This window comes from Garra rufa, chromosome 2 (assembly GCF_049309525.1).
Source record: "Garra rufa chromosome 2, GarRuf1.0, whole genome shotgun sequence".
Classification (NCBI taxonomy): Eukaryota; Metazoa; Chordata; class Actinopteri; order Cypriniformes; family Cyprinidae; genus Garra; species Garra rufa.
The window spans coordinates 23650111-23678054 of record NC_133362.1 but is presented as its reverse complement, the minus strand read 5'-3'; the positions used below and the strand labels follow the sequence as shown (position 1 = coordinate 23678054).

At 38.8% G+C, this 27944-nt stretch overlaps 1 protein-coding gene across 1 annotated transcript in view; it reads left to right on the top strand.

Annotated features, from left to right (window-relative positions):
- slc24a3 (solute carrier family 24 member 3) overlaps positions 1–27944 on the top strand; it is a 103731-nt gene that overhangs the window by 13059 nt on the left and 62728 nt on the right. The window contains exon 2 of the mRNA XM_073833922.1: positions 24944–25084. Within this exon, the coding sequence (XP_073690023.1) occupies positions 24944–25084 (141 nt within the window). The remainder of the gene's footprint in view (positions 1–24943; positions 25085–27944) is intronic.

The window sequence follows — 27944 nt, the reverse complement described above, 5'->3', positions numbered from 1 at the left end:
GAAAGGGCTTTTAAACGGTCTTCAGACAGCTGCGTGTCAGCGTGTACCGGATTGAGTCCAAAGAGCAAATGCCCGTGCCTGTCACCCGTCTGACACGCATCGGACAAATAAATATTAATCCACCCGTTACGTCAATTTTAGCGGGTCACCCTTCGGGTAGGACTCTGTTACATACACACATTGAATCTTGCGTCGCAAGCAGGTTTAAAGAATTTGACATCTTGACAATTTTATCACTATCATGTTAAATTTAACAAATTTTTCAGTGACTGACAGACCTATTCAGTTGTTAATTTGAATACAGAAGGTTTTTATTAAACCTTAAAATGTGACCTTGTATGTACAACAAAGAAAGTTATTGAAATTTGTTTATTTTTTTAAATAAATCTGTTGTTTGGTTTTCAGTTTCATGTTTTAATTTTTGTTCAAAATATCGTGATACATATCGTACCGTGAACCCAATATCGGGATATGTACCTGTAGCGCCTTTAGTCCTAGACCATTGACATAACCACTAACATCTACCTAGGCTCGAACAGGGGTGGCTTAAAGGAGAGGGAGTCAGTTGAACAATTAACCAGTTTATTGCCACACAACAACAATGAAAAGGCACAGTCTTACTGGGTATATAACCAATGAAATAAAACGAAGAGCTCTTCAAAATAATAAATAACAAATCAACAAAATCCTGTTTAATTTCAGTTCTTTGTCCTGGTATGAATTAGTCAGAGTCCAAAGAACAGTTCCTTATGCCAGTGTGTGCATAGTTTCCATAAAACGATTAGTTCCTTGAAGGAATGTATGGATTCCAACAAAAAGGGAGTTCTGCTCCTCAATTGTAGATGCGTTGAGTGCACTAAATATTCCTACCAATGTAGATGAACCAGGTTGATGATCTTATCTGCAGTTTTGATGGACGAATCAAAACAATCAGGCTCTCTCGGTGACGAATCTCACGGCTGGCCACACCACTTTCAAGGTCGTCACACAATTTCACTGGGCTGGGCTCGCCATCTCCATTTTTCCTGATAACTCAAAAAACCAATCGGAGATTAACCAAAGTTGACCAAAACAGTGCTTCATTCAATGTCCAAATGAAAATCCAAGTAGTAAACAATGTAGTAATTAAATACAATGATAAACTCAAGATGTAAAACTAACTTTGCAGTATTTTAACATATAAACTCAGGAGCCCATCTGCATGCACGTTCTGGAAGAATCGTTGACAGGAAAAAAAACGAAACTCTTGCTTATTCTATGCTCCACTCTATTAGAAGGAGTAGAGCGCCCTCTATAGGAAATTATATACTACTACCTCTGACTTAGTATCCCTAATTTTATAGGGGTTACACTCTCCCCCCTTGACTCTGCATGAGTCCCTTCATGCTTGACCTATGAGTCTAGAGGACATGCATAGGAGAAATATCATAATCATTAATAGTGTCAAGTGCTCGAGTAAAGCTTTCTAAGAGACCCTGAGCAAAAGAGATTAAGGGTTTTCCTAACTCAGGGTAGTAAAAACGACCAGGAGGTCGTCGTGTTCGCTCAGATCTACGAGTAGTGTCAGTTGTTTCTGTATGTGTAACATTTCCAGTGTGCTCTCTTTCATTATGCTCTGTATCAGCTATTGTATTGTTCAAGTTAGTGTTATGCAGAACAGTGTCTTGGTTGTCTGTTTCTGTATCAGTTACTGCAGTATTCAAATCATCATCTCGCTGGACTTCAGTAACAACCTCATTCCCTCCACTTTCCAGTATAACACATGGTTCATCATTGCCATCAACAGTAACCACTGGAGTTTCAGGCATCACATCCGTTAAGGTGGTGAGTTTTTCAGTATGTGGGTTCCCATTAGGGTCTTCTGGCACCACTATGGATTCCTCAGTCAACACACAGTGGTCGGTAGGTGGCTCATCTCGGAGCTGAGAGGTTAACGGTAGATCTGGTGTTACTGTGGATGTTGATGTCTTTGGGAAGTCATAAGTTTGGACCAACCTCTCTTCTGGAACAACAGGCAGCTGGATAGGGTAGAACTGAAAATCATCCTCCGAGTCAGAGCCATCCTCATGGGTCTGAGGTGGACTACGTCTAGTTCGTGGCCTTTGGACCTTTGGCTTATACTGTTCAAATTCCTCTGGCTCACACAAGTCACCGCAAGGGAGCAAAAGGTCTCTATGTAGAGTTCTGAGGGGCCTGTCTCCATCTATAGGTTGTACGGTGTACACCGGCAAATCTCCCATCTTCTTCAGAACTTTATAGACACTGGACTCCCACTTATCGGCGAGCTTGTGTTTGTTCCGCAAACGAACATTTCTCACCAGCACCTGATCGCCTTCCTCCAGCGTTGACTCTCTCACCGTTTTGTCAAAGTGCCGCTTGTTTCGTTCAGCCACCTTCTGAGAATTCCTGTTAGCAATCTGGTAGCTTTCTTCAAGTCGAGCTTTCAAATTCTTCACATATTGAGAATGTGATTTAGGAGCACCATTCCTGACAGGCAAGCAGAACGCAATGTCTACTGGAAGTCTAGGCTGGCGCCCAAACAATAACTCATAGGGGCTGAACCCAGTAACCTCATTCTTGGTACAATTGTATGCATGAGTTAGGGGCTTTACATAGTCACGCCAGTGACTTTTCTTCTTGTCACTAAGGGTGCCCAACATACCAAGAAGGGTCCGATTGAAACGCTCCACCGGGTTACCCCTCGGGTGATAGGGACTGGTGCGCACTTTTGTGATACCCACCAGAACACAAAGTTCTTTAATAAGCTCAGACTCGAAATCCCTACCCTGATCACTAAGTATGCGCTCTGGAAACCCGTAATGCACAAAATATTGCTCCCATAGTGATTTTGCGACTGTACAAGCTTTTTGATCTTTCGTTGGAATCGCAACAGCATATTTGGTAAAATGATCGGTAATGACCAAGATGTCTTTAGTGTTGTGACTATCGGGTTCCAAAGAAAGATAATCCATGCATACTAGTTCCATAGGGCGAGATGTTTGGATATTAACAAGAGGTGCTGACTTTTCTGGTGGTGTTTTTCTGCGGAAACAACGTCCACATGTCTTTATCTTGTTTTCTACATCTACGGCCATTTTAGGCCAGTAGAATCTTGACCGAACTAAATCTAGAGTTCTCTCCAGACCCATGTGTCCCATATCATCATGGAGGCACTGGAGAATGGTGGGTCTCAGGGGCTTTGGAACTACAAACTGGTAAAAGACATCATCATGGGACAAACGGGTTCTATAAAGAAGACCATTTTTCAATTCCAGCCGTTTCCATTCCTTAAGCAGAAGCTTAAGCTCCAAAGACTCCGAGCCGAGGCTGGGGTTGGCTTTTTCTCCAGACTCCAGAATTTTGACAACAGGACCGATGACTGGATCAGATCTCTGATGATGTTGAAGCTCTGCCTCTGTGTACGTGGGTATTGTGGAAAACCCTAGTCCTGTGTCTTCATATTCATGGGGCACGGCATCTGCATGAAGGGCAAGGGATTCCACTAAGGTAATGGAAGGCAAGTTGTTATCAGCCTCATGCAAAAGATGACGGTGGTACAAGGCACAAACGGTGTCGGATGATACGTCTTGCTGATCAAGAGATGAAGACAAATGGTGAGAGGCAAACAGTTTCATTCTCTCTTTTTCCTCTAGGGAAACATGATCATCCTCCAAAGTGCTGTGAGGCCGCCGGGAAAGGCCATCAGCGTCCTGGTTGCACTTTCCGGCACGATACTTAATGTTGAAATCAAACGTAGAGAGTGCCGCCAACCAGCGGTAACTAGCAGCATCCAGTTTCGCAGACTTCAACAGGTATGTCAATGGATTGTTATCTGTTATGACTGTAAAAGTGTTTCCGTATAAATAATCTTGAAATTTTTCAACAATAGACCACTTTAAAGCGAGGAATTCCAGCTTGTGAGCTGGATATCGCTTCTCGCTGGGTGAGAGCCCTCTGCTTGCATAAGCGATGACTCGCATATCCCCATCTTGTTCTTGGTAGAGGGCGGCCCCTAAACCAGAAGTACTTGCATCTGTGTGGAGGACATACGGACGTTTTGGATCTGCAAATCCAAGCACAGGTGACGATGTTAGTTTCTCTATAACAGTCTCAAAAGCTCTTTGGCAAGCAGGCGTCCATCGATCGGCAAAAGGCTCTTTGACACTGAAGTACTCCTTTGGGCAGGGTGGTGCTCTTTTGCCCTTCTTGTAAGGTGGATAGCCTTTTGTGAGGTCATTTAAAGGTTTTACTATTCTTGAAAAGTCCTTCACAAATCGGCGATAATATCCTGCGAAGCCTAGGAATGACTTCAGTTCTTTGAGAGTTTGTGGTCTAGGCCATGTGCGGAGAGCGCTGACCTTCTCTGAATCAGTCTCCACTCCTTTATTGGAAACTATGTGGCCTAAATAGCGCACAGAAGTTTGGAAGAAACGACATTTGGATGGAGAAAGTTTCAAGCCATACTCTCTCAACTGCTGAAGCACACGTAGTAGCCTAGCTTCGTGTTCTTCCAATGTGCTTGAGAAAACTATTACATCATCTAAAAATACTAGCACTTCCTTGAGATTGAGACTGCCCATACACTTCTCCATTAACCTTTGGAAGGTGCTAGGCGCATTTGTGATGCCCTGGGGCATACGATTAAACTCATAAAACCCCAAAGGGCACACAAAAGCAGTCTTGGCCTTATCACACTCTTCCATTTCTATCTGGTAATAACCAGACTTAAGATCCATTACCGAAAACCACCTGGAACCGGCAAGCGTGGAGAAAGCTTCTTCAAGGTTGGGAAGTGCATAAGCATCTCGAATCGTCACTGTGTTTAGTTTCCTATAATCAATACAAAGTCGGATGTCCCCATTCTTCTTCCGAATAACTACAATCGGAGAAGAGTAAGGTGACTCCGATTCACGAATCACACCAGCGTCAAGGAGGGCCTGCAGATGTTTTCTCACTGCTTCATAGTCATTAGGGTGAATGGGGCGGGACTTCTGCTTGAAGGGTGTCTGATCTTTTAACTTTATATGATGTCTCACTTTAGTTGTATGCCCGAAATCAAGATCGTTCTGGGCAAAAACGTCAGAATAAGCAGTCAAACTCTGAGTTACCCTATCTTTCCACTCTTTTGAGAGAGGAGAATCACTGAAATCAATTGTTAAACTGGACTTGTCATCTTCATGAACTGGCTGAGAAGAGACGGCACAACATTTCACCGAAGCAGCATCTTCCCTTGAGGCAGATGAATTATCGTGAATTATCTCAGGAGTGTAGAGTTCAGCAATAATACAATGTGCGGGTAAAGTTATGTTATGCTCTGATTCATTTCTAACCCACACAGATAGCTTGTAAGGATTCTGCTTGGGCAGAGTCACAAGACAGCACTCCACGAAGACTCCTCCAGGTAAGGTGGACATTACTGGCTGTTCGATAACAGCAAAATCACTGGCCGTGTTGGCCTTAACGTACCCTTCAAGAAGGACTCTTCCTTGAGCAGGTATCACATTCTGGGCTTTGCCTTTCAGAGTCAACAAGCCAATTCTTCCAGTTGAGCTAACCTCCTTCCTCAGCCTCAGTGTGTTCAAGATCTGTCTATAGCCATAAACAGGAGATAAGTCATTGGGCCTTCTGCCGTGACAATGTTCATCATATAAGACATCCAAAGCATTTGTTCCAATCAGTACAGGTATGTCGCTGCTACTGCGCAGATCCGGAATTACTAATGCTAGGGTGGAAATTTCAGGTTCTGTTTCTACAAAGTTTTTTGGAAACTTCAGGCTGATAGGCACATAACCCAAGTATGGAACATTTTGCCCATTTGCGCCTTCAACATCGAGGCTGTCAAAAGATTGAATGGGGTGCTCTGACAAATTGTTCTCATAAAAGGAAGCTGAAACAGTGGTCACTTGAGACCCAGTGTCCAGGACACAATTACAGTTCACTCCTGACACCATAACATTAGCTGTACATTTTTGACCAATAAGTCCTTTAGGGAATTGGGGTTGATTCTCGGTTCTGTGTGACTGGACAGATACTTTTGTAAGAGATTTTCCTTGGGGACATTTTGGTCTCCCTTCAGTCCCTGACAGTCCCGTATCAGGAACTAATTTCAGTTTAAATGTTGTTCATTTTGCTCGTCCCAGACCTTCTGCTTTTGTTTAAACTCCTTACGTTTCTTCTCAACAAGTCCAGGATTTGAGTCATTGCTGCAGGAGGGCGCGATGTGCCCATCCTCACCACACTTGAAGCAGTATCCTGGCCGGGGTCTTTTGGTGAATTTTGACTCTGAGTTTTCCTCAACAGAGGTCTTGGGGTTTGACTTCAGTCTCTTACTTGGTTTAGCATGATTCTGACTTGAGTTAGTAGTTAGGGATGCTTTCAGAGAAGCCATCTGTGTTTGCAACTTTGCAATTTGCTTTTCAAGCTTATGTGTTTCAGTGTATGGTATTCTGTCTGCAGAGGCTGTCATTAGAGTATCAGTGCCATAATCCTCTACTACGTGGACATTTGCCTGTGCTTTGGCTTTAGGGAAGCCTAGATGCTGTTTCATCCGGCTGGATTTAGCAGCCTGGCGGTCCTCCTCAGTGCGCAACCAAAGAAGCAACTCTGAAAATGAGGGTGGATCCTTCTTCTTCTGCTCAAGCTGAAGACTGGTGATTAAGGCATTATTCCAACAGCCTCTACAAAACTGCTTAAGTAACTGGCGTTCAAACTCACTGGCCACAATGCCACCTCTTTTCACCACTTTACTTAAGACTGTCTGCAGTCGTTGCAAATAACTAGAAGGTTTCTCGCCTGAATTCTGGTTGGTGTTCAAGAAACGTGCAAAAAGCTCATCTCCATCATCAACAGTATCATATGCTGAGTCAAGAAGGCGTAAGTAGTCATGAGGAGAGGCTTGTGGCCCAAGATGCTTCACAATGTGGGCAGCAGGCGGAAGAAGGCTTTCAACTATCTTTCGAACTGTATGCTTTTCAGACACAACAGCGTCTGTAAGAAGGAACTCCACATTGTTGCGCCATGTGTCATAGTCAGACTCAGAAGGTGGACAGGGAAGTTTTCCAGAGAAAGACCTTAGCTTAACACGATCTTGAAACTGAGGAGAGCAGGCACTGTTTTTGATAACATGCTCAACCACTACTTTCTGGACCTCAGGAGTGGTGAGCTCTTCAGGACCTAATCGAAAGGTCTGTGTCCTGTGCAAGGCTGTCGTCTCAGCATTAACAGTGACTGGACGTAAATCAAGGTTATGTAAGTTGGGCAATTCAGCATCTCTTTGCGAGAGGAGTCGAGTGTCAGGAGCTGGTGGTTCAACTTGGGCTTCATCATTAGTGGCCTGTGGGTTCTGGTTGACAACTGCCACATCTGGTTCAGGTGTGGGCTTAGTTTTAGTAGATTTCTGAATTTTAGCCAGCTCATCCAGCAACAGTTTCTCGTAGTCTGCGCCACTTAGTTCAGCAATACCCTGCAGTTCAGCTAAGTAAGTGTGGGTTAAGCTAGAACTTTTGTCAGCAGCGTATAGCTCGGAGAGAAGCTGAAGTTGGTGGATAACATCTGGATTACTGCTGGGTATCTTGCAGGGCAATGTATCATGCAGAAACTGAATTGGTGCACCTGATGTAAATTCTACTATGGCTGTGTCTTTAAACTGAGGTTCATCACTAGTTATCTTAATTGTTCTACTGATAGAACCAAGTGTTCCTAAGTACTCAAAAATATCGTTGTCTTCCTCACCCCCAGTCAACCCACCCACTAAGAGTGAATTCGGTACCTTAACATTTTCGGACTGAATTACATCCATTCTGTACTTCTTATGAGCACAAATTATTTCACAATATGTAGTGATCAGTATTTTCAAATAAGATGCAATAAAGCAGTTAATCGTTCAACTTCCAATTAAACATAAGCTCAAAATCTCCTCCTGGCTGGCTGGCTCGCCACTTTTTGTGTAGCGCCTTTAGTCCTAGACCATTGACATAACCACTAACATCTACCTAGGCTCGAACAGGGGTGGCTTAAAGGAGAGGGAGTCAGTTGAACAATTAACCAGTTTATTGCCACACAACAACAATGAAAAGGCACAGTCTTACTGGGTATATAACCAATGAAATAAAACGAAGAGCTCTTCAAAATAATAAATAACAAATCAACAAAATCCTGTTTAATTTCAGTTCTTTGTCCTGGTATGAATTAGTCAGAGTCCAAAGAACAGTTCCTTATGCCAGTGTGTGCATAGTTTCCATAAAACGATTAGTTCCTTGAAGGAATGTATGGATTCCAACAAAAAGGGAGTTCTGCTCCTCAATTGTAGATGCGTTGAGTGCACTAAATATTCCTACCAATGTAGATGAACCAGGTTGATGATCTTATCTGCAGTTTTGATGGACGAATCAAAACAATCAGGCTCTCTCGGTGACGAATCTCACGGCTGGCCACACCACTTTCAAGGTCGTCACACAATTTCACTGGGCTGGGCTCGCCATCTCCATTTTTCCTGATAACTCAAAAAACCAATCGGAGATTAACCAAAGTTGACCAAAACAGTGCTTCATTCAATGTCCAAATGAAAATCCAAGTAGTAAACAATGTAGTAATTAAATACAATGATAAACTCAAGATGTAAAACTAACTTTGCAGTATTTTAACATATAAACTCAGGAGCCCATCTGCATGCACGTTCTGGAAGAATCGTTGACAGGAAAAAAAACGAAACTCTTGCTTATTCTATGCTCCACTCTATTAGAAGGAGTAGAGCGCCCTCTATAGGAAATTATATACTACTACCTCTGACTTAGTATCCCTAATTTTATAGGGGTTACATACCGTATCGTGACCTGGGCATATCGTTACACCCCTACTCCTAATATGAGCTTGTTACCTGTATAAAAGACACCCGGGAGCCAGAAATCTTGCTGATTGATAGGGGATCAAATACTTATTTCACAAAATGCAAGTCAATTTGTAACTTTTTTGAAATGTTTTTCTGAAATATTGTTTTACACAATTTTGTATAATTATTTTTCTTGTTTTAAGGATATTTTTTCTGGAGAACAAGACAAAACTAATTAAATGTCTTTGAGTATTTGATTGTATTTGTTACCAAAGCAACCTATATTATGCTGCTTTTCATATCTGTCAAAATATTTTTAATTATGATAGTTAAACAATGACTTGTCATTGGTGTCAACAAAGTGTTGCTTCAATCTAAGTTTTAAGTGTTGTGAGTGATGATACAGCACATTTCAAACAGCTAAACCGTCCGCTGTCAGCAATTAGCATGGAACCCCAGCACACGCTGTGAGTGCTAGCACATTCAGAAAGCCTTTCACCTGCGCTAAGTGGGGAAGAAGAACTGATTAGCTTTTTAATTGTCTGATTTAGATCCAACGTGAGCTAGCTAACTACCATGCAGTGGCATAGTGCAAATTACGAGGAAGGATATGAGAAGGTAGCTCATTACTTTTCACACAGGATTACCTTTCATTCAAATAAGCATTTTTGCTCTGTAAAAAAGACAAATATGCTTAAGATATTAAAATCCACTTTGAAAGAATAATGAGTTCTGAGCCTTTAATCTTTTGACTGCTTTGAATTTATATAAGCCCTTGTTTGATATTCTGTCTGATTACATAAAGCCACAGTTGAAACATATTTGAAGGTGGTATGTTGGTTGGTAATGTAACCTGCTAACAGAAGAGAATACTGACAAGAGATATTTTGGTGGAGTTGGTTTGTAACTGTGTTTGTGACTGTCCCAAGGTGTCTGTATGGGAGGGTGGCCAAAACAAGCCATTACCCCAAAAGAACAATGTCTGAGTTGGTAAAACACAGAAGAGTCAGACCCAGCTGTGATGCAGGAGGAGATTTTGTGGTCCAGTGCCAGCAAGACAAATTTTGGAAGCCGAAATGCAATGCAATTGTGTGGCCTAAAAATACAGTCAAATATGGTGCTAGCATCAGTAGGACTGTTTTTCATCATCAGGTCCTGGACATCTTGCTAAAAAAGAAGAAAGAATGTGCCATCTGACTAATTTCAACAACCTTTAGTAAATCTCTAAGATAATGGGGAAAATGGTGTGCAAAACAGGCCTGAGAAGTGTATGGTAAAAACTTGTTACACTTCACAACATGGCACTTGAAATATATTGATGTGGATACTGACGATAAATTGATGTGGTTAAAAAAAAATAGAATGGATATGATGGTATTGTACAGTTTGTATGATTGACAATCCAACTGTGGCCGTTTATTAACACTATTTTTGACCCTGGACCACAAAACCATAAGTCATAAGTAGCACAGGTATATTTGTAGCAATAGCCAAAAATACATTGTATGGGTCAAAATGATAGATTTTTCTTTTATGCCAAAAATCATTAGGATATTAAGTAAAGATCATGTTCCATGAAGATATTTTATAAAATTTCCTAAAGTAAATATATCAAAAATTTTTGATTAGTAATATGCATTGCTAAGAACTTAATTTGGACAACTTTGGGCAATTTTCTTAATATTTAGATTTTTTTGCACCCTCAGATTCCAAATTTTCAAATAGTTGTATCTCGGCCAAATATTGTCCTATCTTAATAAACCATACATCAATAGCTAAGTTTCCATCTCCCTGTTTTTATGCACATTTTAAAGTATCGCATTAGAAACGAGTAATGGAAATGCCACATTTCGAATAAAAATCCTTTAATTTGCAAAATAATATTTACACTTGCTTAAGGTGGTATTTGACTTGTGCGAAAAAGGGTTCATGTGAATAATGGGAGATGGAAACGCATATAGGATGGCAAAACCTGACTAACCAGCGGACCGATCTCGTTCCCCAAGCATAAAATGTATAATTCCCTTCAGGAACTGTCTTATAAGACTGCGTTCTCAAACAGCAGGCATCCACCTCCAAAAGCAAAGACCGCTTTGACTGTGTTTTGTCTGCTTGCTCCAAGATGCAAGTAGTTTATTATATATGAAAATTATTATATTCAGTCGCTTCTCCTACTTTGTTAGTGATATATAGTGCTAGTTTATCAGGAAGTGACGATTTTGTTTTTTGACTAGATGGATGGAAATGGAGCTTACTCGCAAATGTTTTATGCGATATTCCGATTTTGCGCATAAGTTAAATTCGCAGCTTTGGATGGAAACCCAGCTAATGGAAAGCTTATTTTTTCAGCTTTCAGATCTCCATTTAAAACAAATTACCCATATAACTGTTTTTTTGGAGCCGTTTTAAATGATATTGATTGGTGAAGTGATTATAGTGTTTGCTAAAATAAACTAATTTTTAAACAATGAATGTAACCCTCATTCCCTAAAAGAGAGAAGTACCAACAAACTGAGATCCAAATTCCAATTCAACGGTATGTTTTGATGTGATGTCGAACGTGACCGACTGAAAGGGAACGTCTCGGGTACATATGTAACTACTGAATGGAAACGTCATGTCGAAACTTATCGAAGAAATGGTATCTCAATTCGTTGGTACGTTCCGACGTGACGTCAAACAAGATCGACTGAAAGGGAACTGTAGCAATGTGTATTGATCTGTAAAACTATTTTAAAATTATTATTTAAAACTTTTTAAAGGGATAGTTCACCCAAAAAATTAAATTCTGTCATTACCCATCCTTAATGCCATTACAAACACATCTTCAAAACACAAATTAAGATATTTTTGATGAATCCGAGAGCTTTCTGACTCTGCATAGACAGCAATGCAACTACCATGTTTAAGGCCCAGAAAGTTAGTATAGACATCGTTATAATAGTCCATGTGTCCATGTATCGAAGACTAACACGGAAGAGAAGTTGTTGTTGGATAAAGTCGTTATTAAGTCGATAAGTATTTTCATAGCTTCATAAAATTAAGATTGAACCACTGATGACACATGGACAATTTTAACAATGTCCTTACAACCTTTCTGGGCCTTGAACTTGGTAGTTATGTTGCTGTCTATGCAGGATCAGAAAGATCTCAGGTTTCATCAAAAATATCTTAATTTGTGGTTTGGAACGACATGAGGGTGAGTAATTAATGACAGAATTTTTTTGGGGGTGAACTATTCCTTTAATGAGGGGTGCTATTAACCTCATTGTTCAACTTGACTAGTCAACCGTTGAGAACTTCTACTACTGTAGGCATTTTCTTTGTCCATTTTTGTAATTTAGTATGCATTTAGCATGATTTAGTAGTGATGCTACACTGACGCCCCAGAAACCTCTCTCTCACTGGGTTACCAGAAGCCTCATTGCTTTCTGACTGCCCCTCCAGTCCTTTGAAGATTGATTGGTGGAGATGAGGCTCTTGTCCAGCTCCTCTGGCTGACAGCAGACATGCACAGCAGGAGCCGCACTGCCAGCAGTCACTAATGAGACTATTAATGGCCTGTCACATCCATAAATGACCCATTACTGATACCCAATCACTGCCTTTATATATAACCATTATAGATTCACTCCTGATGGTTTGTTTAATCATTCACCCGATAGTCTGTCCATTAACTATACTGTACAAATCACAGACAGGTTCATTCCCATGCATTTCCTGAGACCCACCTTTATCTCCAATACAGTCAACACTCAAGAAATCCTATATAATTTAATACACTTTATATGTATATTCATATTTAGTTTGTTTCACAGTAAATATTGATCTAAAGCCCTTATGCATTTGTTTATTTATTTATTTTACACTTTTTCCTGATATTTTCTGCTGACTCTCTAATGGTCCCTTGGGACTCCTGTTTCTTATCCAAGCAGATGTTTGCCTTCTCTTACGTCACTAATGTAAAACAGTGTTTCCACAACACCTAAATTCTACCTTGCTTCTCGCTTCTGATTTGTTTGTACCTCTCCTCTCTTCCTAACTTAGTTTGACTAGTACTGTCCCATATTCAAGTTTTGGCCTAATGAAGATAAACTAGGTAATTACGGTTTTGGCAGAGTGGAAGTATGCAGTGTTATATTTATCCATTTTGACAGTATGGGGTCGGTATGTAAGGGCACTCTGAATCTATAGGATAGAATTTCCCGGGTAGTTCCTCTTCGCAACAGCTGCTACAGTATCTGGGACAGTCTTCTGTGGGACAGGTCCTCAGGTGATGTGCTGCAGATTAGGCTAGATAGAGCAATCTATTTTCTCGTTGACAGTGTTTAAAGTATATAGCACAAGCATCTGTAAGCTTTCTTCATAGAAATAACACTGTTAGTGACAGGCTTTCTTTGTAGACCATTACCTGCAAAAGTAAAATACTCCCTTTTAATTAGTGGTGGGCATAGATTAATTTTTTTAATCTAGATTAATCTCACTGTAATCTTGGAATTAATCTAGATTAAAATGGCTAATTTGAATTCTGCTGAAGGCATTCAGAATATGTGTGCTACCCAAATAATGAGTAAAAGTAAGTCTTTGAGAACGGGTTTCTCAAGCCAGGTGGCGCATTAGACCAGGCACTGATCTCCCATTTCCAAAATGCATCACAAACTACTTGACAATTGCATTTACAACACAATTAACTATACAAACTTGTGTAACCAACTATTCCTACACTGCATGTACTTCTGCGTAAAAGGCTGCGCGATGTGTGCGTTGCAGTTAAATACACAGATGCGCACGGGCATGGATATCTGCGTGCATAGTCTTCGGTTAAACTGCGTTGCTTTTAGAAGCATCAATCCAGTTGTTTCATATAGTTTAATGTCTTTATTTCGGGATTATCAAAGTAAATTATAACTCAAATTTGAGATTTTACTGGGGCACAGCAGATTTTCACTGGGGCATGTGCCCCAGTAAAAAGGAAGCAAACCCGGCGGCTTCATAGCTGCATCCATGTTAGCACGTCTCGTTTGATGTGGTAATTTCACAGTAGGCATACACACAGGTTCGAAGACTCGTTCAGTGCATTTCGGCTAGGTATACAGTACATCTGCGCAAAAATATCAAGGTGAAAGTCATCATAGCTTGCGTAGTATAGACCCAGCTCCCAACCCAACTTTGAGAAGAGATTAACGGTGTGTTCACACGATGCGTCAGCGCCAACGCTTCCCATTGATTTTGAATGGGTGATGTCAAGCGTTGCCGAAAAGAATTGTGGATCCGTTGCGGCGCTTCACTGGCGTTGCTCGCGGCAGAAATTGAGAATTTTTCAACTTCTGCCGCGAGCAACGCCAGTGAAGCGCCGCCGACGGAAGCGTCAGCCAATCAGGATCGCTCTATGCAAATACAATAGCCAGGCGGCAGACAATCACGTTCCTGTCTAATTTCATTGGCTGACGCTGCTATGACCATGGCGTCAGCCACGCCTTCTGTCAAGCGTTGACGCTGACGCCCCGTGTGAACACACCGTAACGGCCCGATAAGAGTCTCACGTTAACGCAGCACGTTAACGCCGATAACGGCCCACCACTACTTTTAATATTCATCTTATTTAATGAAGCTCAATAGTTTTGTCATATATCTATGGAAGACCATTTCCGCCACTGAGTAAAAAAAAAAAAAATTGATTGCTACTTTTTATCACACAATTTTGACTTTTTTTCTCAGAATTGTGAGATATAAACTTGCAATTTACTAGTTATAAAGTCAGACCTGTGAGATATAAACTTAAAATTTAATTCAGAATTGTGTGATATAAACTTGCAGTTGTGAGTTAAACTCATATAAACTCACAATTCTGACTTTTTTTCCTTACAACACACAATTGCTGAGAAATAAACTCAATTCTGAGGAATAAATATAAACTGGCAATTCTGAGAACAGTCTTTTTTCCCCTCAAAATTGGACTTGCGAGTTTATATCTCACAATTCTGACTTTACAACTCGCAATTGCAGATTAATATATTGCGCAGTTCTAAGAAGTTTATATCTCGTAATTCTGCCATTATAATTTGCAATTTCAAATTAATATATTGTGCAGTAGGTTCGGACATTATAATTCGCAATTGTGAGTTTATATCACACAATTCTGGGAAAATTTTTTAGAATTGTGGGTTTATATCTTGCAATTCAGACTTTATAACTCACAATTCTGTTTATTTTATGCTATTCTGACTTTATAACTCGCCATTGCAAATTAATATATCGCACAGTTCTAGGAAGACAGGTTTTATCTCGCAATTCTGACTGTATTTCTCACAATTGTAAATTTATATCATGCAATTCTGAGAAAAAAAAGTCAAATGTATGAGTTTATATCACACAATTATGACTTTATAACTCGCAAGTCTGAGAAAAAAGTCAGAATTACAAGTTTGTATCACACATTTTTGAAAAAAAAAAAAAAGATGTTATCTTAAGATGGGATAACCTGCTTTGTCCAATAAAAATTGTAATTTATTTGCAGTTATGTTTTGTGCACTCTGTGACCATAAAACCAGTTGTAAGGGTCAATATTTGGAAATTGAGAATTATACATCATCTGAAAGCTGAATAAATAAGCTTTCCATTTATGTATGGTTTGTTAGGACAATATTTGGCCGAGATACAACTATTTGAAAATCTGGAATCTGGGGGTGCAAAAAAAAAAAAAAAAAAAGTTGTTAGATGTAAGATGTTGTTAAAGTTCTTAGCAATGCATATTACTAATTACAAAAATTAAGTTATGATATATTTACAGTAGGAAATTTACTAAATATATTCATGGAACATGATCTTTTCTTAATATGCTTATGATTTTGGCATAAAATAAAAATCAATAATTTTGACCCATTTTTGGATATTGCTACGAATATACTTGTGCTACTTAAGACTGGTTTTGTGGTCCAGGGTCACAAATATTAAACACTTCACCTTTCATGTGATGATTATATGCTTTAATTAACTGGTCCTAAATTAGAGTGGCATTGCAGGTAAATAGCTTTTAATACATTGCAAATAACTAATAGAGGTCTCTTGGGAATGATGATCAGTACTTTCTATGGTTCTCTTTGGGGCATATGCACCTAGAGGCCTTATTATTTATTACTTAGAAGTGACTAAAATACTACTGAGAAGTAAATAAGATCCTTTCCATTAATGATGCTGCCCATTACAGTATCATATTAGAGTAAATCTTTAATGAGCATTATTGTTGGTTGACAAGTGCATCCAGTGACACTTAAGTCGCCCTAGTTTTCCATAGATTATTCTGTAATCTGACCTCATTCAAGATAATTTTGCATCTGCAAAACCCTAAAATAGCACTGCAGTAAAGAATAAAGTTGCATAATCTGTCTTAGTCATGTTTGCTCTCTGTGAAATTACTTGAACATCAGGACAAGCACCTACGGCTCTTTCTTTGTAGAGGGAGGGCCTTTACCATAATGCGTCCTTGTCTTTCAGCTACATTTTTTATGCTCTGTTATTGTAAAATACTGAGTATTTAAGGCATGCTTATCTCTAGGGCTTGGGCATTTAACATCATGCTAGAAGGTTTTTGCTTTATGACATGCACCATGTTGTCTTTGTAGATATAACAAAGAAGGGGATGAAGAACCTGGTTATGTAATATGTTATGTGCCGTTTTTGGAAACGGTCGGTTTTTGTCTTGTACATTTTGTAATAAAGGCGATAAAAAGGTGATGCAGTATTGCAAGGAAACCTTATTCATTAGATGTGTCTAAACTGCTTTTTCTATTTATGCTTGACTAAATATATATATTTATAGAGAGAGAGGGATAGAAAGAGAGATTGTACATGATCTATATATATATATATATATATATATATATATATATATATATATGCAAATGTATATATATAATTTTATACATTAGCATTTTTCACTGAATAACGTTCAGTGCTCAGCCGTCAGAAAGAGCAAAACAGAATTGCGTGATGACGTACATCAAAGACACGCTGCTAGCGCTCAGCAGCAGTGGTTGGCTAAGCTCCATTGCGGAAAGTTTTTAGCTACAAAATGAGCATCCCTGACCGCAATACAGATGTGGATGAACAAGCTTCCACAAGAAAGAAGGCAGACGAAATAGTTGATAAGAGAGGAAAGACTAATTCAGTGGTGTGGAAGTGGTTCGGCTTTTTAAGTTCGGATAAACTCTGCCATTGGTAAGTTATACACGGTTTATGCAAATACTCGCCATAATATCAGCGCTGGCCGCTTCAAATAGGTTTTCAAAAAGGCGTTCGTTAAATAAACAATCGCGATAGGGCTGGATTAAACTTTAAGAGGCAATGATGTAACGTTAAATGAATAAATATGCACGCTGCACGTTTCAAAGTTAAAACGCGGCACTGATGTCTTTATGAATGTATCTGAAGGGAGCCGACTGTCCTCAGAAACGTATCGTTGGCATTTTCATTTCATGCCTGATAAAACTGCGTTAATGCTGCTTTGTATACAGCCGTTACTGGGGAAACCGTAATATTTCAGCGCTCCTAAAGCGCCACCTAGTGACAGAGAATGAATATGCACATCCACATTTTCAACTGGTCAGATTATTGCAATCTCAAACAATGTTTTTTATGCAGCAAACACAGAGTTGTAAATGTGAAAGAAGTTAATGTGCTTTCTAAAAATCTAAACAATTAAGATATTATTATGTTTAAAATAAATATAATACGTTATATACTTGATTTATTCCTTTTAATGGTATAAAGGCTGAAATGCCATTTTATAAGATTTTTTTTGTGAAAAACCTGTATCTGAACTGTAAATCATGTAATTTTATGGCTTAATATGGCTTAATACCGTACATCGTCCAACCCCACTCATACTGTTCATTTTACTTGTGCAGCTCTTAAAAAGGGTCATAAATTGCCTCAAATTGATATTTAAAAATTCAGCATATACTGTAAATAGTGAGATAAAATTCATTCCTTGATATTTGTTGATATTTGTGTATTGAAAATATTTTTGATTGACATTTAGACTCCAATCTAATTTTCTAAATTTAAGTTGTTGTTTTTTTTATTTGGGCTAGTTAAAATAATTTTCGGGCTACCAAAATCTGAAGAGTACCTGCCCGAAGGGCTACCAGAGATTTAGAAATTTTGCGAGCCCTGACCTCCTTTCTGGAAGAGGATTCATAATTAGTTGGCCTATTGGCATAATTTTTATTATGATTTCTTTCCCCCTTTTCTGTTCCGGCCAGAGCAATGTGTTTTTGTTGTTGCTCACTCTTTATTTATTTTATTCTTTTTGTTTCTTTATCTGAAAACTGCTGAAGCAGTTTGTTTGTTGTTTAAATTTATATGAATAATCAGCCTGCTCTGGTTTAAATGGAAATATATTATTGTTAATAAGCTGAGTCTGAGAGTTTTATTTATGTGATAGTTTATTTCACATTTCTTGTTTGTAAAGGCTAAATAAAAATAAAACGTGAACCTTATTTTTTTTGCATTGTTTTTATTAAAAATGTTTTTATATAATTTTAATAGGAGGAGCCTGGATGTATTATAGACTTTGCAAATTCAGTTTGCAGACATTTGTAGGTACAGACATCCATTGTGTGTGTCCTCGGCAGTTTTTTCCTGAGGCTTTTTAATATTGTCCATATTGATATCGGAATTATATCATATCGACCGAAATTAAGAAATATATCGTGATATAAATTTTTGCCATATCGTCCAGCCCTAATCCTAACAAACCATACATCAACAGAAAGCTTATTTATTTGGCTTCAAATGATGTATAAATCTCAATTTTGTTTAAAAAAATGACCCTTATGACTGGTTTTGTGGTCCAGGGTATATATACATGAATCCTTATGTAATAAACTGAAATGGCTCAAAGTCTGAAAGTTTTGGTCTAGGGGTGTGTGAAGCTTGATTGTTACGTAATGTTTTTTATACCACTAGAATAATAATCCACAAGTCACCACATGTGCATTTTCAATCTCAGTGAGGGACTGTCTCTTTAATGGAGTCTCTCGCAGAGGTGCCTTGGGCTCTCTGGTGCAGCTGCATGCTGAGACTTTCACATTCATTACTTAGAAATGCCTAAAATACTTCTGCAGAGTATCTCAGACATTCTTGTGTTAACATTAATGTTTAAGAAGAACTACAGTTATTCACATGTAATGTCAAAACAATGTTCTGTTGTTAAGAGATAGAGCGTATGCCTTATCATTAGTATATTCCTTATTTCATGCATTATGGGTTTTATTCTCTGCACGTGTACTGATGTGTTTTCTGTGTGCGATTAGCCGTGTTCATCTGAGCGTGATGTCGTCACTGTTCTCCTCTGGTCTCTGCGGTTACGTCACATCTCCATAGTAACTTCCTGCCTCCCCCCCGCATGTGTGTGTGCTGTGTGCATTCTGGCTCGCTGCACAGGTAATGCCATTTCTGTGCAGCATGTCAAAGAGAAACACAATATTTCCAATGAAGCTGGCACAATGAGCCAGAGCTCTGCTCATTCTAATGTAGCTGCTATTCCTCTTTATCACGGATTTGAGGATAGAACCCTCATGGTTAATTACTTAGCTAATTAGCTGTGTTTTAGCCCTGTAGAGTGAGAAATAAAGACTCACTTATTCACTAATTCAACAGTTGGGGTACTTGCAATAACAGCTCCTTATTTACTAACCACCAACAGTGCAGTTTAACCAGGTTACATATTTGACATTTAAAGGGATAGTTAACCCAAAAATTTAAATTCTGTCTTTAATTACTCACCCTCATGCCGTTCTGAACCCGTAAGACCTGCGTTCAACTTCAGAACACAAATAAAGTTATTTTTGATGAACCTTTTTTTTCTGACCCTGCATAGACAGCAACGCAACTACCACGTTCAAGGCCTCCGAATTTTCATTTTTGGGTGAACTAAAACTTTAACCATTGGGTTTCTTTTCTGCACCTTATTCACAAAACTCAATGCTATTCCCTTTCTGAAATTAACATAGAATTTTATTTGAAAGAGATGATCAGTTTCAATTGATCATGGCATGCAAGTATGTTAGAATCAAATGATGTACAAATGATGATATCATTCAGCATTACACATTTCATAAACTACCATTTATGGTGCCATTTTATTGCTGATTAAAATATTAAAACCACACCTTTTTCCCCATTCCCTATTCATCATCTACTTCTACCTGTAGATGATGGCGACCAAGTAAAGACCATATATTTACCAAGATATATCAGATTAAGTCCCGTCTTCAAAAAAAAAGAGGCAGTTGCCAACTGGTAAAGTCATTGCATCACTGCAGCTGCTGTTAGAAACTCTAGTTCCTATAGAAACAGTCAGTATCCTGAGACACATGCTTGAGACTGCACATGTATTAGCTGGACCAACTTGAAATAGGCATTTTTAAATGCTATTCGAGCATAAGAAATCAAATCGATGGGATAGGTCATGACAAATGTTGTAGCTGATTTGAAATACTTTAATTAATTGTGAATTTTAATTCATTGAACATTTTCACAAGACGCGAAATACATACCAATAGGTACACAGTCATGATTACAACTCAGGCGGCATGGAATTGGACTTGAAATATGAATCCCATGAAAACATGACTCACAATGAAAGAGCTGAAAGATGAGAGATCGAAAAACAAGCTAAAGCGGTATGCTTGCGATTGTGTTTTTATGTCACATTCGCTTTTGTTCATACTATCGGGTAGGTTTAGGTGTAGTGCAGATGGTACGTTATTTTAAAACGTCTAAAGCATTAGACTAATAGCGGCACTCAACAGAGAATTTTGGTCTACTACAAAAAAATAGAATAACATGGTTGGAAAAGTCATCAGTCCCCTGATTTAATGCTTCGTAGAGCTACCTTTTGCTTTAATTACAGCCATCAGTCTTTTTGGATATGTCTGTACTAGCTTTGCACACGTTGATTGGGGAATATTTGCCCATTCTTGCTTGCAGAATTGCTCAAGTTCAGTCAACATTCACCTTCTTATCCTTAAGCCATTGCGTTGTTGTTTTGGCAGTGTGTTTAGGGTCATTGCCATGTTGGAAGGTGAATGACTTGCCAATCATCAGCTGTCTAGCAGGTTTTCCTTAAGAATTTTGGAACTTACTTGGCAGCATCCATCCTGACCAATCGCCCAGTCCCAGCTGAAGAGAAACACCCCTTCAACATAATGCTGCCACCACCATGCCTCTCAGTAGCGGTCGGAGTTCAGTCCAAAAAGGTCAATTTTGGTCTCATCAGACCATAGCACCTTTTGCCAGAAGGTATCAGACTCTTCCAAGTGTGTTTTTGCATAGCGCAAACGAGAAAGGCTTTTTTCGTGCCACCCTGCCACAATTCTGATATCTTGCACCTGAGCAAGTTTATAATGATGTACTGTAAAGGGCTGATCACTTTACCAAACCAGGCATTTCACTGATAAATTTTTAATAATCCAGTAGATTTTATTTTAAATTATATTTTTACTTTAATGAGTTTAGTTAAATAGTTAACGTTTTTCACAGGATATGATGATTTTCTATAGGCACTGTATCGGTGCGTATTTCGCGTCTCACAAAAACATTCCCACAGGTAAATTTTTGTCATGAGACTGGGTTGTCTAGTACATAGGAGTCTTGGAAGTTGCATGCTTAAAAAAACTGCCCAGAGGCATTGCAAATATGGCCACCGAGTGAAATGACTTTCCTAGAAAGGGACTTTGACCATAGTCTGCTGCATCCTCCACAACCTGATGCTCAGAACTGGCCTGCAAAATCAAGAATTGCAGCGTGCAAATTGCATTCAGCATAGATTTTGTGAGCACATTTGTGCCGCTACCTAATTTACATAATGCCTTTAGTGAATTGGGCGCTAAAACAACAGAGACAGCGTGTTCAAATAAGCAACGCAATGAATTCCCTTTTGATATCATATACAGATGAAGCGTCTACATGGCTTAGTTTTGTGCTTCACTTGCTTGTCTCTCATGTCCTGGACAGATCGCTGTTGTCTCTTTACTATGAGGAAGACGCTAAGGTGTCACATTTTCCAAAAGTGTCACAACCATCTTCACTTCTCTACATGATTCTTTTGACATCTCAGGGGGTGATGAATTATTAAAGAGTTTCCACTAGGAATGTCAGTGGATGCCTAGATCATTTTTTCTTTTTTTTGTCTTTTTGTTGATGAAGACAAACTCAAGTTTCCTATCAGTGCCGAAGAAGAACAGGGTGTTCTGACACTCTCCTTACAACCGAATCCCAGTTCTGTATCGCCGTTTGCGTCACATCACAATGTCAAAATGCGTCACGTCATAATGCACCACGCAGCCCAGAAGCCCCATCGTGAGTGCTGTTTTTTGATAAATATAGAGGTTTTATTTATAGCGACTGGAGCGGTAAGTGGGGGCCAGTGCTCTGAAAAGAGTCGCGCAGGAAGACAGTTGAGTGGAGTGGAGTAAGGGCAGAGGCGCTTGAGGACAGAGCGACCCAGATGACAGTGCCGCCAGAATAATCACTCCCTCCCAGCCCAGACAAGCCCGGACCGAGGCGCTGCTGCAGGAGCGTTCGCCGCGTGATGTCACTTTTATTACGCCTCGGCTTCGCTCCGCACCACAGACGGCCCTCATGAATATTCGCCAGCTGACTTCCGGGGCTCTGCTGCTCACAGTAACACAAATGAGAAGTGGAGCCTGTAAGAGTTTAACAGTATGTAACACATTCTGGCTCACTGTGTCCCTGTGAATGCAGTGTGAATAGGAGATATCACACAGCAATACTGGGCTGGACCGGTCAAACCTGCCCAAAACAACACTGCCATGAGCCCAACTTAGAGCTGTTACTGTGAGACTCAGATGAGTTGAGAATTTTAGTTAGCATTATAACTTTGGATAATAATAGACTGGGGAAAAGTTTGCAGTTCTGACTTTGATATTCAAGGCCCATGCATTTCCAGCAGCCATCAGTCATTTTTATATGTTCAGAAAGGCAGATGTTTCATTAGCCTTATCATCTCAAGTTTCGGTTGCAAATGTCAAATCTACACACATCAAGTGTGTCTGTCGGAGGTCTGTGGATAAAAGCAACTACGTAATAAATGTAAATGACTGTCACACTCACAGAATAAGGGGGAATTAGGGGTGACCGAATTAAGTACTGTCTCTTTTCCATATGAATATGTATGTGATGTATTTGTGACCCAAGACCATGAAACCAGTCATGAGGGTCAATTTTTTTAAAATTGAGATTTATACATCATCTGAAAGCTGAATAGGCTTTCTATTGATGTATGGTTTGTCAGGATAGGACAATATTTGGCCTTTAAAGTTCTTAGTAATGCATATTACTAATCAAAAATTAAGTTTTGATGTATTTACGGTAGGAAATTTACAAAATATCTTCATGGAACATGATCTTTACTTAATAACCTAATGATTTTTGGCATAAAAGAAAATTGATCATTTTGACCCATACAGTGTATTGTTGGCTATTGCTACAAATATACCCCTGCTACTTAGGATCCAGGGTCACGTTTGTGCTGTTCAAATTACATTCAGCATGCAAACTGATCTGCATTTTTGTTTTATACTATAGTTTTTTGCTGAACGTTTAAGTTAACCCCAGAAAAATGCTTAGTTGCACAGCCAGCATGGATATCACTCACCCAACAGGCACATGACATCAATATAACGTCAGGTTGACGTTGGACACGATGCCGGACAGATGTTGCATTTTAGTCAGTGTTTGATGCCAATTTGACGTTGACTTAATGTTGAATTTTGGTTATACAACCTAAAAACAACAAATATCAACATCAGCTGACAACGGCATTGGACATCAGATTAACATTGACATTAGATATTAAATTGACATTGACTGACGTCGCAACCGAATTCAACTAAATATCAATGTCTTATGATGTTGTGTGCCTGCTGGGTCAGCATCTACAATAAATCAACTCAATAAATCGACTCATTAAATGCATTGATTTAATCAAAAGTGACAGGAAAGTTCTCTTTCTATTAAAAAGAAAAACATAACAAAACATATAATGGTTTAAAATTTAAATTTAAATTAAATTAATGGTCACACTTAAGTATTAACTATTAACTATGACTTTTGCCTGAATAAACTTCTAATTTGCTGCTTATTAATAGTTAGTAAGGTAATTGTTTTATTAGGGATATAAAATATGGTCATGTAGAATAAGACATTAATATGTGCTTTATAAGCACTAATAAACGACCAGCATGCTAGTAATGTGCATGCTAATAAACAACTAGTTAATAGTGATAATTGGTCATTTAAAAAAAAAAAAAAGCAAGCACAATTCTTTTCAGAATTAATTTTTATGGGAAATGTTTCTTTAGCACCAAAAAAAATAGCATATTAGAAGAATTCCAAGAGACTGGAGTAATGGCTGCTGAAAATTCAGCTTTGTCATCACTGGAATAAATTACATTTTAAAATATATGACCCTGGACCACAAAACCAGTCTTAAGTAGTCGAGGTATATTTGTAGCAATAGCCAAAAATACATTGTATGGGTCAAAAATCATTAGGATATTAAGTAAAGATCATTTTCCATGAAGATATTTTGTAAATTTCCCACTGTAAATATAACAAAACTTAATTTTTGATTAATAATATGCATTGCTAAGAATTTAATTTGGACAACTTTAAAGGCGATTTTCTCAATATTTAGATTTTTTTGCACCCTCAGATTCCAGATTTTCAAATAGTTGTATCTTGGCCAAATATTGTCTTATCCTAACAATGGAAAGCTTATTTATTCACAATGGTCACATATATTAAAATAGAAAGCAGCTACTTTAAATTTTACAATATTGTATCACTATATTATTAGTATATGATCTATTAAATGCATCGGAATAAGAGTCTTCTGTCAAAAACATCAAAACAAATCAACCCCGAGCGGTAGTGTAAATTATATTGACAGATAAGGCAATTACAAGGCAATTGTAATATTTGAGGATTTGTGTCAAATATGACAGTTTGTCATATCTTTTGCAACCCAAATAAGTCTGCTGTGGGTAAATCCAGCCATGATTAATGACAATTCTATGTGTTTCACAGGTTATGGCATCTCCAGTCTCTCAGCTGAAGATAGTGAGAGGTGGGAAAGTCGCAGGCTGCTGCAGGACTTTGACATTGACAGCAACTACACTGATGAGGTGCAGATTGGGCCCAATGCTGAAAAGAACTGCACACCACCTGGTAAGAGGTTTAGCACCACACACTCATAAAATACCTCACACATTCTACCAGCTCTTTTGGTTCAGTAGCACTGATGAAACAGGAAAACTATTGTTTTTTTTCTTAGGAACTTAGTATGACGGATGACTAATGTCACATTGCAAACGATATGATTGAGCAAAATTTCACTTCTGTAAATCTGATTTTTGAGGGTAGAATTTCCATATTGGGACGTGTATTGGCTTGTGAACTATAGGTTCTATAACCTTAAGATCAAGTGATGTTTTCTAAAATGAATGAATATTCTCATGTCTTTTATTTGTTCTCCTCTGGTTTGTGAGTCCACAGAGGTGTTAGTCCTGTATCAGGACTCTCCTGTCATCAGTAAGTCAGACACTAACTCTTTTGTTGCATTTGAGTGAGTAATCTCGCTGACACAGACTTTGCTATTGTTTCTCTTGAGGTTCGCTGGCTGGCTAGAGAACATAATGTGTATTTCAAACCATTGAGACCCGTGAGCCGTGCCCAGTTTAGAGGTCAACAGTGGATTTATGTCCACCTAATGAAGACATTAAGGCTTATAAAGTATTGCTGAAGACAGAACACAATTCTATCAGCTGCTATGGCTGAGTTAGATTTGAATTTTGGTTAATGTCTATACAAGATCTCATGGTAAACACATTCACACTCACTTTTAATTTCTGACAGAATTAGTATAAACAATTTGACGTTTCCAATCTGTTCCTCATTATTTTTTCTCATTGTTATTCATTGTTTATTTGCACGGTTGGTGTAGATCTTCTGTGTAATTCGATGCACTAGGCTACATTGTGTGCCACGCTCTTGGACAATGTGAAGAGGCCAATTAGAACAGGTCTTTGGGAGAGGCGAGGATGAACAAAGGGGTCATCGATACTGTGTGGGTCTATTGATTGACCGTCTCCCTCTTCTTTCAAAGCTCTCCTCTTTCCCCCCTGCAATGCGTTTACCGTAGACAGGATCTACTACAGCACAATGTTAGTATCTGATTCCACTTCACTGCTCAGTTAGTTTGTTGCTCAGGAACTTCATATAAACTCATATAGCTGAGCTTTGGTATTTTATACATGTTTTTATATAGTGGCGCCAAAAGGTATTTGTACAATGTTGGAAATTGTAAAAATGAAAAATGTATTTATATTATATAAAAAAATATCTAACCCACAGACATTAATTTAATATATATACTACATAAGCTGAAGCTGTCAACAGCAGCCTTACCTTGGCCAGATCTTCTGGAATTTGCTGCTGACTCTGATGTCCCTATAGTGGTAACCTTAATGCTGTATATCAGAGCGCTGCCTTTGCACTTTTGACTGAATTTCCTTGCAGCTTTTATGATGACTGTTGTTGATGGTGTGTGTCCATGACAATGATTTTAGTTTCATAGTTCCGCCATTAGATAGTGACTGTTTTTATGAGTGAGTCAGCAGTAAAGACTTTTATATTGAAAGAGGCTAAAACAGTTGCCTCAAACAAGGAAGTAATTTTTACTTTCAGCAACACTGTGTAAGATGCATCTAACAAATGCACTGGGCAGCGCTGTCATCGGAAGTCATTCTTAACAGATTAAAGGATAGTACGACAAAGATATCGCTTTTCTCAGTGAACATGTTTTATGCTGAAAATTAGATTCTTCTGAAGAATGAATGCTGTATCAGATGCAGGTAATCACACTCGCTCAGCCCATTTCTCTTTCATAATACTCTACAAAATGCAGTGAGCTTTTAATACAGTAATAAGCTTTCAATGAAGCAACTCAACGTTCCTTCGTTACTAACCGTTTCACCGTTTGTATCACTCCGTTTGCGTTATTTCTCACAGCGAGTGTCATGACGGATGTCCATATCCACTATAATTTTAGAAATCATACTGTTTTTGTGTAACGGAATAGAGTATTTTTTAGGTGAGAAAGCACTTGTTTAAATTTAAAATACGTGTTTTTTTAATAAAGACGTCTATTAGAAAACTTAGACAAAAATTTGTTCAAAATAATGCAAAAATGGCTTAAAAAAGTATAGATAATTGTGGAAATGATTTGATTGTAGTTTGTTTGTAAAAGCCACTTAGATTGATATTTGGTTTCTAATGCGGTGAAATAATGCATATATTTTTAAATGAGGCTTGAGAGTCCAAATACTTTGGGGCCACTGTATGTCATAAATACTGTTATTTTATATGTGTTGGCATTACTTTTATATTTTATTTGTGGTTAAAGTAGAAAAAGGGAGTGTTTTAGGTTTGAGGGAAGCACTTAATCTGCAGTGAGCGCAGAGGAATGTCAAGTCTTATGGATGGTGGGATAGAGCAAAACTTATGATTTGACATCTGTCCAGAAATAAAACAGAGCAGGAGGTCATTTTCCGTGGGGAGCCATTGTGTTTGCAGTGAGCTCAGTGTGTAACGGCCCGGCTCTGCTGTTATGAGGTGTAAAGGGAGCAGCTTTGCGTCCGTAACACAGCGTGGCCTGCCTGCTTTTGTTTGTGTTTTTTTTCTGTGGGCGGATTTGGGTGAATGTTTCCAAGTGGGGTCCTGGTGTTTTAGGAGGCTGTGTTTCTTGCCAAGCATCTCCTTGATCTCGCCGTTAAAGAGTGAGCTGTGCTCTTAAGCTCTCGCTCGTGTCCAGATGCCCGCTCCCCCACCCGTCTCCAACACCAGCCTGGCGCCTTGGCACAGGTTGAGGGTTTCCTTACTCTGCTGTTCAAAACTATTCTTGCTTTAATACAGCTGTAGAAGTCTACGCATTACACCAGAGAATAAGTCTTGCTCATATCCTGATATTCAAACCTGGTTTTTACTACTCATACACAAGTGGTGGGAATGACAACACTGTTTAAATGTA